Source organism: Spea bombifrons, chromosome 5 (assembly GCF_027358695.1).
Source record: "Spea bombifrons isolate aSpeBom1 chromosome 5, aSpeBom1.2.pri, whole genome shotgun sequence".
Taxonomy (NCBI): domain Eukaryota; kingdom Metazoa; phylum Chordata; class Amphibia; order Anura; family Pelobatidae; genus Spea; species Spea bombifrons.
Window position 1 is genome coordinate 46999424 of NC_071091.1, and position 16083 is coordinate 47015506.

General features: G+C 42.7%; 1 protein-coding gene across 1 annotated transcript in view; it reads right to left on the reverse strand.

Moving 5' to 3' along the window:
* Positions 1 to 16083, reverse strand: part of FHOD3 (formin homology 2 domain containing 3) — a 267638-nt gene that overhangs the window by 59247 nt on the left and 192308 nt on the right. Inside the window, exons 19-21 of the mRNA XM_053466092.1 lie at positions 13706 to 13867; positions 6420 to 6610; positions 698 to 890 (exon numbers count right to left, since the gene is read on the reverse strand). Coding sequence (XP_053322067.1) covers positions 698 to 890; positions 6420 to 6610; positions 13706 to 13867 — 546 coding nt within the window. The remainder of the gene's footprint in view (positions 1 to 697; positions 891 to 6419; positions 6611 to 13705; positions 13868 to 16083) is intronic.

The window sequence follows — 16083 nt, forward strand, 5'->3', positions numbered from 1 at the left end:
GGAAGGTGTTCCTTCTCTCACCCCGGTTTAGAGTCGATGGCCTGCTGTCCACCTGAACTACTAGTCATTGTAGAACCTGCTTTCCATTCATAGGTGACCATTCCGTATGCATCCCAATGTACCCGCGTATTTTAATTTTTATTTTTGTCCATGTCACAGCTCACGATTCGTTTATTTTAATCGTTATTCGATTCCCTGCTACTATGTACACTCAGGCTGCATGCTTATACCGACTCTCATTGTACTGTTGGTCTCACCGGACCATCTCATACTTCTCTCGTGTTCATCTCATTGAACCACATTGCATGATGATCACCCAGCACTGCCTAATTGTTCTTGCTATGTGCCTATCGATATCTGTATTCTATTTCATCTCATTGATGTACTTCGAATTATTTACTATACCTCATGTTCCTATTATGGCATTTGTATGTAACCATTGTCATACCAGTCATTGTATGATTCTGCATAAGTATGGTTCCAGTCTTAATAAACGGAATTGAGAAAAAAAAAAAAAAAACCCTGGTCCTGAAGGGGTTAGGTACCAGCCTGAACTCATGGCAGAAGTGCCATAAAGGAAACCAGAGTATTGTCACAAATAGGATCTACTTATATAATTATATAAGAATATAAGAGTATGGAGGTACTTCCTCTTAAAACTGTGCATAATATATTTGCTGATATATTCTGTACTTACATCTGTAATAATTTTTCCTCTAGTCTTGTTTCGTTCTCTAAGGCTCTGCCATTTCTGTTTTTGCTGTAAAATCCTTTCCCTTGAAGTGCGGTATTCTAATGCAAACTCTGAAATAATTTTGCAGAATTTGTTCATATTAACCTCACCGATTGCTCGTGATGGGTGTCCCATAAACAAGAGAAAAGAGTGGAACCTAAAGGGAAATAAAACAGAATTACATAAATTAAAGTCACAGAGCATTGTGAGTAGACACTTTATGAAAGGTGTAATAATTTTAAATTATAATCTGTAGCTTTTTAAAGTTAATTTTATAGAGCCCATGTTCACATATAACACACTCACAATACAATTCCAAAGCTAGCTGTGTGTTGTAGCTGTGACATACAAGATGTGCAATGCAGTTCAGCACACAATCTCCTCACAGATGTAATATGGTACAGACCTTACCTATTTTTGTGTCATCAGCAAACACAGACAGGTGACTTCCAATATCTATTGCAAGATCATTAATAAATAAGTTAAAGAGAACTGGACCCAAGACAGAACCCTGAGGCACCCCACTTACCAGTTGTCCAGCTTGAGAATTTACCATTAACAACAACTCTTTGCACCCTGTCACTTTCTAATCCAAACGCAGGCATTTTCTCCAAGACCAATTTCTCCTAGCTTATCCAATAAGCTAGTGTGGTGTGGAACAGTGTAAAATGCTTTTGCTAAATCTAAATAGACAACATCTACAGCAACACCCTGATCTATACATTTACTCACAACATCATAAAATGCAATTAAATTGGTCTGACATGATCTGTTCTTCACAAAATCGTACTGGCTCCTACTGATGATATCATTGTTCACAATATATTTCTGTACGCCATCTCCTAATAAACTCCCAAACAATTTCCCCACCACAGATGCTAAACTCACAGGTTTGTAGTTCCCAGGCCCAGATTTGGATCCTTTTTAAAAATGGGAATCACATCAGCTTTCCGCCAATCCTTTGGTACAATTCCCAACTGGAAAGAATCTTTGAAAATCAAAAACAGTGGTCTGGCTATTTCTTGACTAACTTCCCTTAGTATCCTCGGGTCTATCCCATCTGGCCCTGGAGCTGTGTCTACTTTAAGTTTAATTTATAGTTTAAAAACTTTATCAGCCATTCCCACAATTGATTTAAGGTTTCTGTAGTGCTTAATTGCCAGTCAGTAGGTAGTGGCTCTTCTTTATACAGAGGAAAACAAAGACATTTATAGTATTGCTGCCTTTTCCAGATCCTCACTAACCATCCTTACCATCTCAAGATTTCAAAACAACTACATTGTCACTCCTAAATTTTGTGGCATTAGTGTACTTTTGGATTTGCTTTGCTCTCCTTGGCTATCATCTTTTCATTGTTACATTTAGCCAGCCTAATAGCCCATTTGCAAGCTCTGTTGGCATTGTTATACTTGACATATGATGCCACTAACCCCTCTGACTTGTACAGTTTAAATGCCAATTTCTTTTTTCGCATTACCTGATGAACACTTTTACTCATCCACATTGGTTTTAGTTTCTTTCTTGTGGATTTACTTCCTAATGGTATATGACATATGGTCCTTTTGCCACCATGTCCTATTTGGACATCTTTGAAGCTGGTCGGTTCCGTTTACCCCTTCAAATCATATATTTTGAAAACTAGACATCCCATGGTATTTCAAATGGTGGTATTTTAACCCTTTCCATGTAGTAATTTTACCACCAGCGTTTGTCAAAACCTGTCTCCACAATGGTAACTTGCTTTATACTGAGGATATCCTGGGGAGTCCTTCCTGTCAACATTCTATAGTCCCTGCTTGATCTAGTGTTATAAGACCTACTTCTGTCCTCCATTCACCCCATCCTCCCCCTCTACCCTTTCTCGGACCTGGAAGATACTTCTACGCCTTGTATGCAAACCACACTAGCATATGAAGAGACTATAACGTTACTTATAGATCGTGTAGAAGACCTGGAAAATCGGAGTAGGTGCAATAGCGTACGTCTGATCGGGGGCCCAGAGTCTGTGAAGGGGTCAGCTCTTCAACAACTTGTGTCTGACCGACTTCCTTGTACTTTGCTCCAAGCCAACATGGCGGGCCCTCTACTAGTTGAGAGAGTGCACAGAATAGGCTCAGATGCCAGGAAATCATCCAACAGACCTCGTCTGGTTACATTCAGGGTTTTTAACTATGTGGATAAAGTAAAACTTTTTAAAGCCGACTGTAAACTACCTCAGCTGTGTTATAACCATAAGAAGTTGCTTACGTTTAATGACTTTTCTCCCTCAGTCAAAGCTAAGAGAAAGCAGTTCTCACCAATTTGCATGGAGTTATTTCAGAAACACATCATATTTGCCCTTCTCTATCCAGCCAAGCTGCAGGTATATTTCATTGGCAAAGCTTTCGCATTTGACTTTGTAGAAACAGCAACACAATACTTTTTTCTATCTACCAAGGTTGTACAAATTCACTATTGTGTTTGGTCTAGGGGATGTGTTTGGTCTAGGGGATGTGCTCGCTGGGACACATCTCTAACCAGGTTTTGGGTTGTGCCCACCAACCAGTTCTTTCTAAAAACTGGTATTGGCTAAAACATTCCCCAATAGCCCTTTGCTAATGTCTGATATACATATTTCAACCCAGAATAAACATGAATTACGTATATTACCATGGGATACGGAAGGCTTTAACTCACGGGTTAAACGGAAAAAGGTTATCTCCCACCTTAAAAATTCTAACCAGACATCTGGTCTTTGCAGGAAACGCACTGGTCTGACCCCTCTGTCAATACTCTACGAGCCCCATGGCTCTCAGAATGTGTTTCTGTAATGTATACCAATAAAACTAGGGGTTCTTCAATTTTATTTGTCAAAAACATTGACTTATAACATATACCACCAGAGATTGGCTGAATGCCCCAAATTCTGCACAAGTCATCCAACAAACAATTTTGTCTTTAGCCAACATTAAAACACCTGGCTCAGATGGCCTAGGAGTAGAGTACTATAAAATTGTAGGCCCCCACCTCAAGCCACATCTGAGTGAACTATATAATAATATTCTCCATGGCAATCCTCCACCACCAGACTTTAACATTTCTCAAATCATAATGCTGCCAAAAATTGAATAAAGACCCTGCTTTAAACTCATCCTTCCGTCCCACAGATCCTGAAGGGCGATTTGTTATATTGAAAACATAAATTGAAAATGAGCTGTTTACTTGTGTTTATGCCCCCAACTCTGATCAATAGTCATTTTTAGGCAAGTTATATGTGGTTTTGTCTAAAATCTCTTGTTATCGGTGGAGATTTTAATTTAACGATGAAACCAATTCTGGATAGGTGTACCTCACGAGCAGGTCCCTCTGCCCTCTCTAATGCCCCACTCTTGTTGGATGGTTGGAGGTACCAAAACTCAACCGATAGGCAGTTTACCTTTTTCTTTGATCGTCACCAGACATTGTCACAAATAGATTACTTATTTGCAGCCAACTCCCTTTTGCACAGGGTTCAGTCCACAAAATTGAAATTAATATATATGCTCAACATCATGCTCCTTGTTGGCTAGATATTAAGTTCCGTACAAGAGTCACGTTCTCGAATAATTGGAGATTTCCCTCATATTTATTTAATTCCGACTCATTTAAGGAATTTTTGATACAGGAGTGGAAGAATTATGCGGATCTTGAACACCTTGATAACTGAAATCTATTTTAGGAAGCCTCTAAGCCGGTGATGAGAGGTCATATCATGGCACTTATAGGCAGACATAGGAAACCAGCTGATCAAAAATTACAGACTCTAAGCAAAGACCTGGAGGAAGCATACAGTGTCTATAAGTCACAGCCCAATGATGATACCACTCGCATATACAAAGCCACAGAAAAAGCCCAAATCAGTACTAATTTCACAAATAATATGTATTTCAGAGGGGGCAATAGACCAGGGAGGCTATTGGCTAATCTAATTAAGATATCCAAATTTAAATCCCATAGGATCCTTGCGATCTCAGATTCGTGTGGAATTTCACACTCTGACCCAGCTAGTATTGCAGCTCTGTTTGCTGACCACTTTAAAAACTTTTATAAAGCTGACTTTTTTAAAGGTCAATATGCCTAAATTATCCAGGGAAGCCAGAGATTGGCTGAATGCCCCAAATTCTGCATAAATCATCCAACAGGCAATTTCGTCTTTAGCCAACATTAAAACACCTAGCCCCGATGGCTTAGGAGTAGAGTACTATAAAATGTTAGGCCCCCACCTCAATAAAGGTTAGGCCCCCACCGAATAAAGACCCTGCTTTAAACTCATCCTTCCGTCCCATATCTCTTATTAATCAGGACCTGAAACGTATGTCAAAAATAATGGCCACTAGATTACAGGATGTCCTGGTGGATATGATTGGTTTGACTCAAACGGGATACCTGCATGGTAGACATTCCACCAAGAATGTCCGAACCTTAATAGTGGCGATTACACTAAAATACATAAGGCCAAATCCAATATCATTGACAAAGCATTTGACCGCATTTCTTGGTTCTACCTCACTTTTATTAATTATTTCAGCTCTTTATTTTGCTCCACGCGCCCAAATGACCATTAACAACTTAAATTCAGGTTTTTTGGACTTGAGCGGGGTACACGACAGAGCTGCCCCCTGTCACCATAATTATTTAACCTAGCACTTGAACCGCTAATTTGAATTTTGGATGACCTACTTCTCTTTTTGTCTCAGCCGAAGCAATCCATTCCTTTTTTTGATGCAAACACTGGATAGGTTTCATACTGCCTCCGGGTTTGTGATCAACTCTCAAAAGACGGAGGCTTTGGCAATTTAGCCACGGGCAAGGCATTCCTGGAATTGTTATGTGAGCCACAGAGAAATGGTTATCTGTGCCTCAGATAAAATATCTGGGTTTGGTAATCCCTTCTAATTTGACCCAGTTATAACAATTGAATATCTCCCCAATATTGGCAGATATGGACCAAGAATTCAAAGCAAAACTCCCACTTTCCTTTATTGGTAGGTGTCTTCCCTAGGATGCTTTACCCCCTTAAAATTTTACCTATTCTCCTTAGGAGATATTATCTGGTGTACCATAATCACTTGTTGCAGAGTTTTCTATGGTTCAACAAAAAAAGTAGGATTGCACTTTTTAAACTGCAGCAGCCTATTCACCTGGGAGGACTGAATGTCCCTTATCCTATCGAATTTAATCTGGCAGCTAATTATAGAGTGATGGTTGATAGGATTACTGATGGCTCCAAATTCTCCCATACCCGATTAGAGCAACAGTTGCTGCCTGATATCTATTTAGCAGCCTTTCTACACTAAGACCGTAATGTTTGGCCAGCAGGAATAGAAGATAACCCTATCATTTCAACGACTCACAAAACTTGGAGCCTGGCAAGAAAACGACCAGGCCCAAGTATTACATACTCCCCTTTTCTCCCTTTATTTGCCTCTTTTGTTCCAACGCGGAGAGGAGGATGTTATTTGTACAACAGATTTCCTCTAGATCATAAGCTTGTCTAAACAGGGCCCTCCTTACCTCTTGCTTCTGTAATTCAAATGCTTCTGTAATTCTTATGTCATATAGTACTGTTTACCCATTTTAAAGCGCTAAGGAATATGAAAAACAATACATTTTTCTGTCATCCCTCTGATAATTTTTTCTATGAATAAATGAGTAAGTCATACATTACCTGTTATTTATTCTTCTATGAACAATTTTTAGAATGACTATTCTTTTTATACAATCTTTTAAAAAATCCGACATCTTCTGTTTTGAGCTTGGCTTTATTTCATGTTTTGAGATAATTTTCAAGTAGTCCCATGAAGCTTTGCACCGCCTCTCTAAATTAAAGAGATTGTCCTGAAGCTGATCAAAGTCAACCTAATGAGAAAGAGGAAACGTATATAGAAATTGTCTTTTGTATTTTTAAACTGTAGATCTACATGATTATACATACAATATGTCACCTGACCATCACACCTATATGAGCTTGTTGGATGTCTCATTCAAATTACTCCCCTCCCTTACAAAAATAATGAGGTTGGACACTGGCTCTTAATAGCCACTAGTTCATCCACTCAACTCATTGAACCATATCTTTATGTACTTTGTGCACAAGAGCATAGTCCTACCGGAACAGTAAAGTGTTCAAACTACTGTCACAAAGTTGGAAGCATAACATTTTGTTAACATTTGGGCATTAACATTACCCTTTATTGGAATAAAAGGGTTTAGCACAATCCTGAAAAACAGTCCCTGACGATCGCATATAGTGATCTTTGAGTTATGTACAGTTGCTCTGCTATGGAAACCTACACTATATGGAAACAATTTCCAATCAGACCAATTCCCATGGGTGTATAAAGCACCTACCCATGCAGTCTGCATTTACAAACATTTGTGAAAAATGGGTTGTTCTGAAGAGCTCGGTGAATTCAAGTGTGGTACTGTGATAGAATGCCACCTTTGCAAAAAGTCAGTTCGGGTAATTCCACCCCTGTTAGATATTCCACAACGAACTGTAAACAGTATTATTTAAAAGTGGATGTGTTCACGAACAGCTGCAACTCAGTCACAAAGCAGAAGACCACGTAAAGTCACAACAAGAGCAGGGGAGTGCTGAGGCATAAAAGTCGTCAACGCTCTGCTTATTCCACAGATGATTAGTTCGAAACTTCCACTAGCATTAATGTGACAGAATGACCTGTCATACAAGGCCCCAAGGTAGTCAGAGATGGCTCCAGCCTGGCTGCCAAACAGGCAGGAACTCTATTGTTTAATTAATCCCGTCAATAGGATTGCTGACTGGGGATTAAAGGTTGGGTTGAATACATGTATCTGTTAATTTATGTTAATGAAGTTCTGTGGCTATATGAGTCTATGTTTTACTACAATAAACGGTTCATTCCTGCTGTACTCAGTTCAAGGTAGTTGTGTCTACTTATTGGGTACACATAGCAAGGTTCCAAGGTGTGCATGCTGGCTGGTGCTGGAAGTGATTCCAGGGACAACAGGAGGATACTGGGTGATCTCTGGGAGTTACTACAGCTCTCTTGGTGAACCCGTTACATTGGTGGCAAGCGGCGGGATTGCTTCCTTGTCTGAGGGACACTTCCTTTGCACCGGGATCTATCTCCAGGAAAGAGAATGGAAGTCAGCTACGCAGAGCTGAACCAGAGGAATTGTACCCGCCTGAAGCTCTGGAGGGATGTTCTCCACCTGGAAATTAAGTTCAAGGGGAAAAGCCTCCCAACCTTTGAGGAAAGGTTTTGGCTCCAGCGGAAGTTGCGGATGCCGTTCTTGGGGAAGCAGCCCAAAGAGGAATGGGTGGCTGGTCCAGACAGAGCTGAGGTTGGAAGATGGATATCGGGCTCTGCGGTGGTACACAGCACAGCTGTGCCTGGGGCTGGAAGATAAAGGTCTCACAGAGGGCAATGGCTTTGGCGGCCCGGGATTATTATTGGAAATTATAGAAAAAGATCCCAACTTCGGTAGTGATCGGAGTGTCGGGGGGAAGACGTCCAGGAGCGAAGGGCGGAGGATATCCCATATGTGCCTGAGCTGTGGGCTGACCTGGATTATTTGGTCACACAAGAATGGGAACTGGAACAGGCATATCAAGAGTTGTTCGACCATGTATTTCATGGATTTTACTGAGTGGTCAACTGAGGATGTTGACCCAGGAGGGGTGGATGGGACTGCGGTCTCTGCCCCTGAGTCACAGGATTACTGGACAGCTAACCCAGATCCGATAGCGGAACTATGTGACTGTACACCACAACCAGCCCCAGAGACTGTGGTAGTTGATGGGACTGCGGTCTCCACACCTGGGTCCCCGGAATGTTGGGCAGTTGGCCCAGATCCACACTCCCCAGCAGAAGCGCTGGCAACAGGGCAGAGTGCTGCTCTTCTCTGCCCACCCCTCCCCCTTGTTCCTGAGTCTGACCATGACACTCCCGCAGTGCCCGCTCAGACCACCGCAGCTGAAATACTGGCAACAGGAGAGAGGCAGGACGGCCCCTCTCTACCAGCACTGGAGGTGCCCGCAAACCCTATAGAAGAGCTTTCTCCTGGTCAGAGTACAGCTGGCCTCTGCCCTCCCTCATCAGACGTCCCTCCACTAGAGGATGGTACAAAACCAGCACTGGAGGACATGTATCCCATACAGGTGGATGAGACTGTGGTTGCCACCTGTGGTCCCCAGAATTGGTGGGCAGCTGGCTCGGATCCCCAACCCTTGATTGAAGTGGCCCCTGCCACCCTGTCATCTCCCCAGCGGCTGAGAAGACTCCAGAGAGAAGGTGTAATTGTCAATTCTCTCCAGCGGCAGTTATATTTTTCGGGAGAGGCAGAGGGCAGGCGGGTGAGTACTGCTCTTTTGTTACATTGTTTTGGGGAGTACCAATTTGTGGCTGGCAGTGGTGACTTCAGAGTCAAACAGTGTGGGGTCTTATCAGACGTCAGTCTCCCCCAGAAAAAGGAGATATGTGATGGAGTGTGTGACGGAACTGTCCATCACTGGGGCCCCTGGAGAGGACTGAAAGCAAGCCTGCTACCTACAGATTATGGACCTCGTTGTCCTCGTCTGGGACCTGAACTCCCCAGTCTCTAAGTGCACCCCAGGACTGGTTAGTGGGACAGGTGCCTTTTGCCAGCCCCCTGCATCCACAACTCTAGGAGCGATGGAGCTGTGCTCCCTGACTGAACTGGTTGCAGACCCGGTTGGGGTCTGGCCCCAGTTCAGTCTTCTTTTTAAAAGGGGAGATATGTGACAGAATGACCTGTCATACAAGGCCCCAAGGTAGTCAGAGATGGCTCCAGCCTGGCTGCCAAACAGGCAGGAACTCCATTGTTTAATGAATCCCATCAATAGGATTGCTGACTGGGGATTAAAGGTTGGGTTGAATACATGTATCTGTTAATTTATGTTAATGAAGTTCTGTGGCTATATGAGTCTATGTTTTACTACAATAAACTGTTCATTCCTGCTGTACTCAGTTCAAGGTAGTTGTGTCTACTTATTGGGTACACATAGCAGGGTTCCAAGGTGCGCATGCTGGCTGGTGCTGGAAGTGATTCCAGGGACAACAGGAGGATACTGGGTGATCTCTGGGAGTTACTATAGCTCTCTTGGTGAACCCGTTACAATTAATATCAGCACAAAAACTGTGTGGCAGGAGCTTCATGGAATGAGTTTCCTTGGCCGAGCAGCTGCACGCAAGCCTCACATCACCAAGTGCCGCATCGGGTGATGTAAAGCATGCCGTCACTGGACTCTGGAGCAGTGGATATATCACACATCTCTGTGTCTGATGGGCAAGTCTGGGCAGATGCCAGGAGAAAGTTAGCTGCCTGACTAGATAGTGTCGATTGTAAAGTTTAGTTGAGGAGGAGAATAATGGTATGGGCCTGTTTTTCAGGGGTTGAACTAGACCTCTTACTTCCAGTGAAGGAAAATCGTAATGCTTCAGCATAACAAAACATTTTGGACAATGCTATGCTTCCAACTTTGTGGGAAGGATTTGGGGAAGGTCCTTTTCTATTGCAGCATGACTGTGCCATGGCGCACAAAGCAAGGTCCATAAAGACATGGTTATGTGGTGTGGAAGAACTTAACTGGTCCACACAGAGCCCTAACCTCAACCCCAATGAACACCTTTGAGTAACCTGGAACTGGAACAAAGATTGCAAACCAGGCCTTCTTGTCCAACATGAGTGCCTAACCTCACAAATGCTCTACTGGATGAATAGGCAAAAATTCCCACAGAAACCCAGAAGTTCGGAAGCTATTATAGCTGCAAAGAGGGGACCAACAACATATTATATCAATACTATGTATTTAGAATGTGATGTCATAAAGTCCCCATTGGTGTAATGGTCAGGTGTCCCAATACTTTTGTCCATATAGTGTATTTCACAAAGCTCCCGATGCACAGTGCTATCGTTGCTTCCAGTCTGGAACTCTGTAGTAAGTGATGCTACAGAACACAGATAATTTATACACGCTGTGCATCTCAGCAGTCTGCAGCCCAGCTCTGTGTTTTTTTTAGATGCTGTAAAGTAAGAATGCTTTAAAAAAATAGACATGTTAATAGTTTATTTTTATCATTTGACAAAGTGAATGAACAAAATTAAAATCTAAATCATGTCAATATTTGGTGTTACCACCCTTTTCCTTCGAACCAGCATCTAATTTTCTAGGTATTTTCCTGTGATATTGCAGGAAAGTCAGATTGCACTTACAAGATAGTAGGTTTTGCCAGGCACTTCAACTCAGAAAGTCCGGAGATAAAAGTAGAAAATCCAAAAAACGAACTGCTAAAATAAGTAGTCCTCAGGTAAGTCTCAACGCGTTTCGCCTCTCGGCTTCCTCAGGAGAAAAATAAGTTCAGCTTTTTATCCGCAGTTGGTACCGCAGCTTCAGTTGGTATCTGATTAACACAGTTCAGCCCTATTTAGCCTACTAGTGCTGCTAATAACAGACCAAGAAAGTCTAAATGAAACTGAGCCTGAAGGGTGAGACATGTGTTTGGCTGTTTATGCAAAGGTGTTTTTTGTGTGACTAGGAACCAGCCTAGCTGGCCAGTACTGTTAGGTAGGAATTAACCCTGTTTAGTTAGTCTCCTATCACAAAATAATTTTTGTTTTGCTTTTGGTTAGGTTTATGTCTTAAGGAGAAAGAGTACCCTGGATGACCTTTTGTAAATAAACATACTAGAAAGCGGTTGAGTGGCTATTCCTGCAGAGACCCTGTCACAGTAAGTTGAAACACAATCATAAACTAAAACAGGAACAGCTGTTTAGAGGAATAAAACTGCGTGAGGAATAGCCAAACTCGCCAACAAAGTGTTTAATGTCAAAAGTCATACATCATGACAAGACTGAGGACCCAGGGGCTTCCAGCTATACTGTCCAAGCTATTTTCAAGAAGCACAAAGAAACGGGGAATGTTGAGGACCGCAGACACATCGGTCAGTCAAGGAAACTTAGTGCAACAGATAAAAGACACATTGTAGTTACTTCCTTTCACAATTGGAAGATGTCCAGCAGTGCCGTCAGCTCAGCACTGCCAGAAAACACTTGTCCGCCCATCTATTGTCCGTAGAAATCTGGTCAGAAGCCATTTCTGTGACATGGTATCAAGGCCAAGCATCTCAAGTATAAATGAAAACACAGAAACTGAGGTGCAGAAAAATGACAGTAGGTGCTCTGGATCAGTCAAATGAGTCAAAGTTTGAAATATTTGGCTGTAGCAGAAACCTGTTTGTTTGCCAAAGGGAGGGAGGGTGGTATAAGAATGAGTGTTTGTAGGCAACAGTGAACCATGGTGCACGTTTGAGGCTACATTTCTGCAAATAGAGTTGGGGATTTGGTCAGAATGAATTGTCTCCTCAGTGCTGAGAAGTAGAGGCAGATACCATCAGGGAGGCATCTGCTTGGCTCTAAATTTATTCTGCAGCAATATAATGACCCTATACTTATAGCCAAAGTCACTATCTTTTAGTGTAAAGAAGAATAAAGAGTCCTGGAAGTGTGGTATGGGCTCCGCAGGGCCCTGATCTCAACATCATCGAGTCTGTCTGGGATTACATGAAGACAAAGAAGCAACTGAGGCCACCTCAATCCCCTGAACTATGGTTAGTTAGCCAAGATGTTTGGAACAACCTACCTGCCAAGTTCTATATAAAAAAAATGACGAGTGCAATAGTACCAAGAAGAATTGATACTGTTTTGAATTCAATGGGTGGGCATACCAAATATTGATTAGATTTTTCTTCTGTTTACTCTCTTTGTATTTTGTTAATTGATAAAAATAGATTAACATTTTTAAAGCATTCTTACTTTCACACACACATTTACATGCAAGAAGAGGCATGATACCTTACTAGCTACAAAATCATGTGTTCAACTATTACCCTCTTCTTTATAAACTTTTCACAGTTTCACCTATAAAAACTAGATATACCGTATCAGCGTATAACACGTACCTCCATTCTGCTTTCTCTGTGGTCCGGCACTTAGTGTGACAGAGCAAAGAGCACTTAGTGTGTCAGAGCACTTTGCTCTGACTCATTACTACATGCCGGAACGCTCGCGGTACTTCAGTGACATCACCCACGCAGTTTGGTGTGTAGTAATGAGTCAGAGCAAAGCACCAGTGCTTTGCTCTGATACACTGAGTGCCGGACTGCGCATATGGGCATATAGCACGCAGTTATGATTGCAGCCCCAAAGTTCGGGAAATAAGTGCGTGTTATATGCCGATAAATACGGTAACCATTGCAAATGGGGAAAAAAAACTCCAAAGGTGTATTTAGGTATTTGTCCTGTTTTTGGAAACGCCACATATGCATAGTAATTTCATTTATTTTGGCACTTACAGGGCTAAATATGAATGACGCGAATCTCTGTTTCTAAACAAGATCGTGCCCCAATAGCAGCCAGAAAAGGAAAAACTGCTAAACAACAGTATATCTTTTTTGAAAGTTGACATCCCAAAATATTTTACTAGGAGCATTTTAACACTTTTTATTTAACCATTTTAGCCAGTGTGTCCTAAACATTGCAATAAAAATTTATATTTTACATTTTTAACAAACCCATTCCATCCAAACACAGTATTTCAGTACATCTCTTTCCCTGGGTTTATGAAATTACTGAAACAACTTGTGACTTGCATTCAGAAACACCTATATACCCTATATACATGGGTAGGGCATGTTCTAAATTGGAACATGCGCATTACAGTTTTCAAACATGGAATTATGACAGATCAGTTTGGTGGGTCCACATCTCATTTGAGACACAGAACAGGGTCCCATATTTCATTGTAACCCCCTAAAACAATATATTTCCAAAAGCAAGACAACTCAGGGAATCTAGTTAGGGGCGTATTGGCCTGTCCCATGCAGCTGATTCTGCATCAGCACCTTCCAAAGTTAGTGGAAAAAAAACAAAAAACTTTTCATTATGTACCTTGGCACACCTTGTGATTGCACTGATCTCTGAATAAAGGTCTGTGCTGTCTGGGAATTGTTCCACCACTACAGCACACAAATGATGTAATAATGATTGTTTCTGGACCGTATCCTTCACTTCTGGAACCTTTTCAAGATAACTGAGATCAAAAGCTTTAGCCTGTAATAAGAAAAAAAAAGAAAAATAAGTTAGAAAATGCTGAAAGTAAACCTTTTCAACGTTAAAATACATTTGAAGGGCTTTGATATAAAAACTTACATGTCCATTCTGAATTTCACTGACAAGTTTATCCATTGTGGCAGTATCAGAATTTATGTTCTTTGCATAATCCAAGATCACAAAATGAAAAGATGGTGTTTAGCTTTTTCCGTTTTTCACAATATCATTGTAGTGTTCCAGTATATTGTCCTCCCACAATATGTTCAAGTACCAAGCAAACCTAGAATTTGCATTCACCATCAACCCCTGAACATTGCTGTACCCTAAATGCCATGTTTTGGGATACTATGTGCAGGGGCGAATCTAAATTAATTGGCCGCACACTGAAGTGGCCGTCTTTAATGTGGGGCAAAAGCCAGCGGCACCCGCGGTGGGCCGGCCAGTCCGTGGGCCGGCACACCGAGATGCCATTGCGGCCGTAAGCCACACCCGCCGCTTTGAAATCATTAAGCGGCCTGCATGCCTGCACCATGCCGCTCAGTGCCTCAGTGAGGCTCTTTGTCCTGCCCCTTTGAAGACGCGATGTGCAGCTCAAGGGGGTGGGGTCACACGGAACAGTTCCTCGTGACAGAGAGAAAGCCACGTCGGAGGAGAGCGGTCTGCAGGGAAGGCAGCAAAAAAGTATTAAAAAAATAAAAAATAATAGTTGGGGTGATAGGTGTAAGGGGACCCATATTCAAAGGAAGGGGCTGCCTTGGGACAACAATTAAATACCAAAAGGAGGTGGCTGGGGGTATAAGTACACAACACTGTGATTGGCGCATTACATAAATCAATACACAAAGGGGGCTGGGGGCACAAATGCACACAGGCGATACACAAGGGTACCAAAGGGGGGCCTGACTGGGGAATCAATATACAAAGGGGAAACACACAAAAAATAAACCAGTGCTTTGTGTAGATTAACCCGTACTGATGCAGGTGTCGGTGTGGCAGAGCCTGTCCTGGTGTGTGTGTGTTTAGGTGTCGGAATTGCCATACCTGTCCTGATGTTTGTGTTTGGGTGTCAGAAGAGCAGAGCCTGTCCTGGTGTGTGTGTTTGGGTGTCGGTGTGACAGAGCCTGTCCTGGTGCATGTGTTTGGTGTGTCGGTGTGGCAGAGCCTGTCCTGGTGTGTGTGTTTCGGTGTTGGTCTGGCAAAGCCTGTCCTGGTGTGTGTTTGGTGTGTCGGTGTGGCAGAGCCTGTACTGGTGTGGGTTTGGTGTGTCGGTGTGGCAGAGCCTGTCCTGGTGCGTGTGTTTGGGTGTCGGTGTGGCAGAGCCTGTCCTGGTGTGTGTGTTTGGTGTTGCAGAGCCTGTCCTGGTGTGTGTGTGTTTGGGTGTCGGTGTGGCAGAGCCTGTCCTGGCATGTGTGTTTGGGTGTCGGTGCAGCAGAGCCTGTCCTGGTGTGTGTTTGAGTGTCGGTGTGACAGAGCCTGTCCTGGTGTGTATTTGGCCATCTGTTTCCTGGCACTTTAATTTCAGTAGGAATAAATTGAACAAATGTAATTTTTAGTTATCCGGAGAGGAAAAGTAAAGGCTGCCAGCCCTCCCCTGCTATGTGGTCAAAATTGGAACATAGACCTTTCAGTTTTCAAGCTTATGATTTGCACAGATCCCTTTGTTGGGCCCATGTTCCATTTAGTGATCCCATATTTTAATATAGCCCTATAAGTATATATTTTGAAAACTAGAAAAGTCCAGGTATTTATATAGGGCACAATGGCATGTTTCATGCTACTGCTTCCACACCAACATCTTCCAAAGTGTAAGGACTTACCTGCCTCTCCGGTCCCGCGCCGTGGTCGGTCCCGCGACCCTTCCTCCTCGGCCAGCTTCCCGGGCAGCGAGTACCACCGCTACCCGGTCGGCGTCTTCATCGCGTGGCAGACCACGCGGCAAACAGGTAGCACAGTGCCAACGTGTGGTCAAAACATAATATTACACGTTACATCTGTAACGTGTTCTTATAACCTCGGGTGACCTCCTTAATGCAGGACACACCTCCACCTGTCCCTATTTAAACCTGGACTTCCTCTTCTGGGTCACCCATGGTTGGTGTATTCTGTGGTTTTCCTGTGCGACTTGCTGTGACTATTTCTTCTTTTGACCCGGCTTGCTGACTTTGCTCCTGTTTTCTGATTTGGCTCCTGTTCTCTGATTGTTGGTATTGACTCGG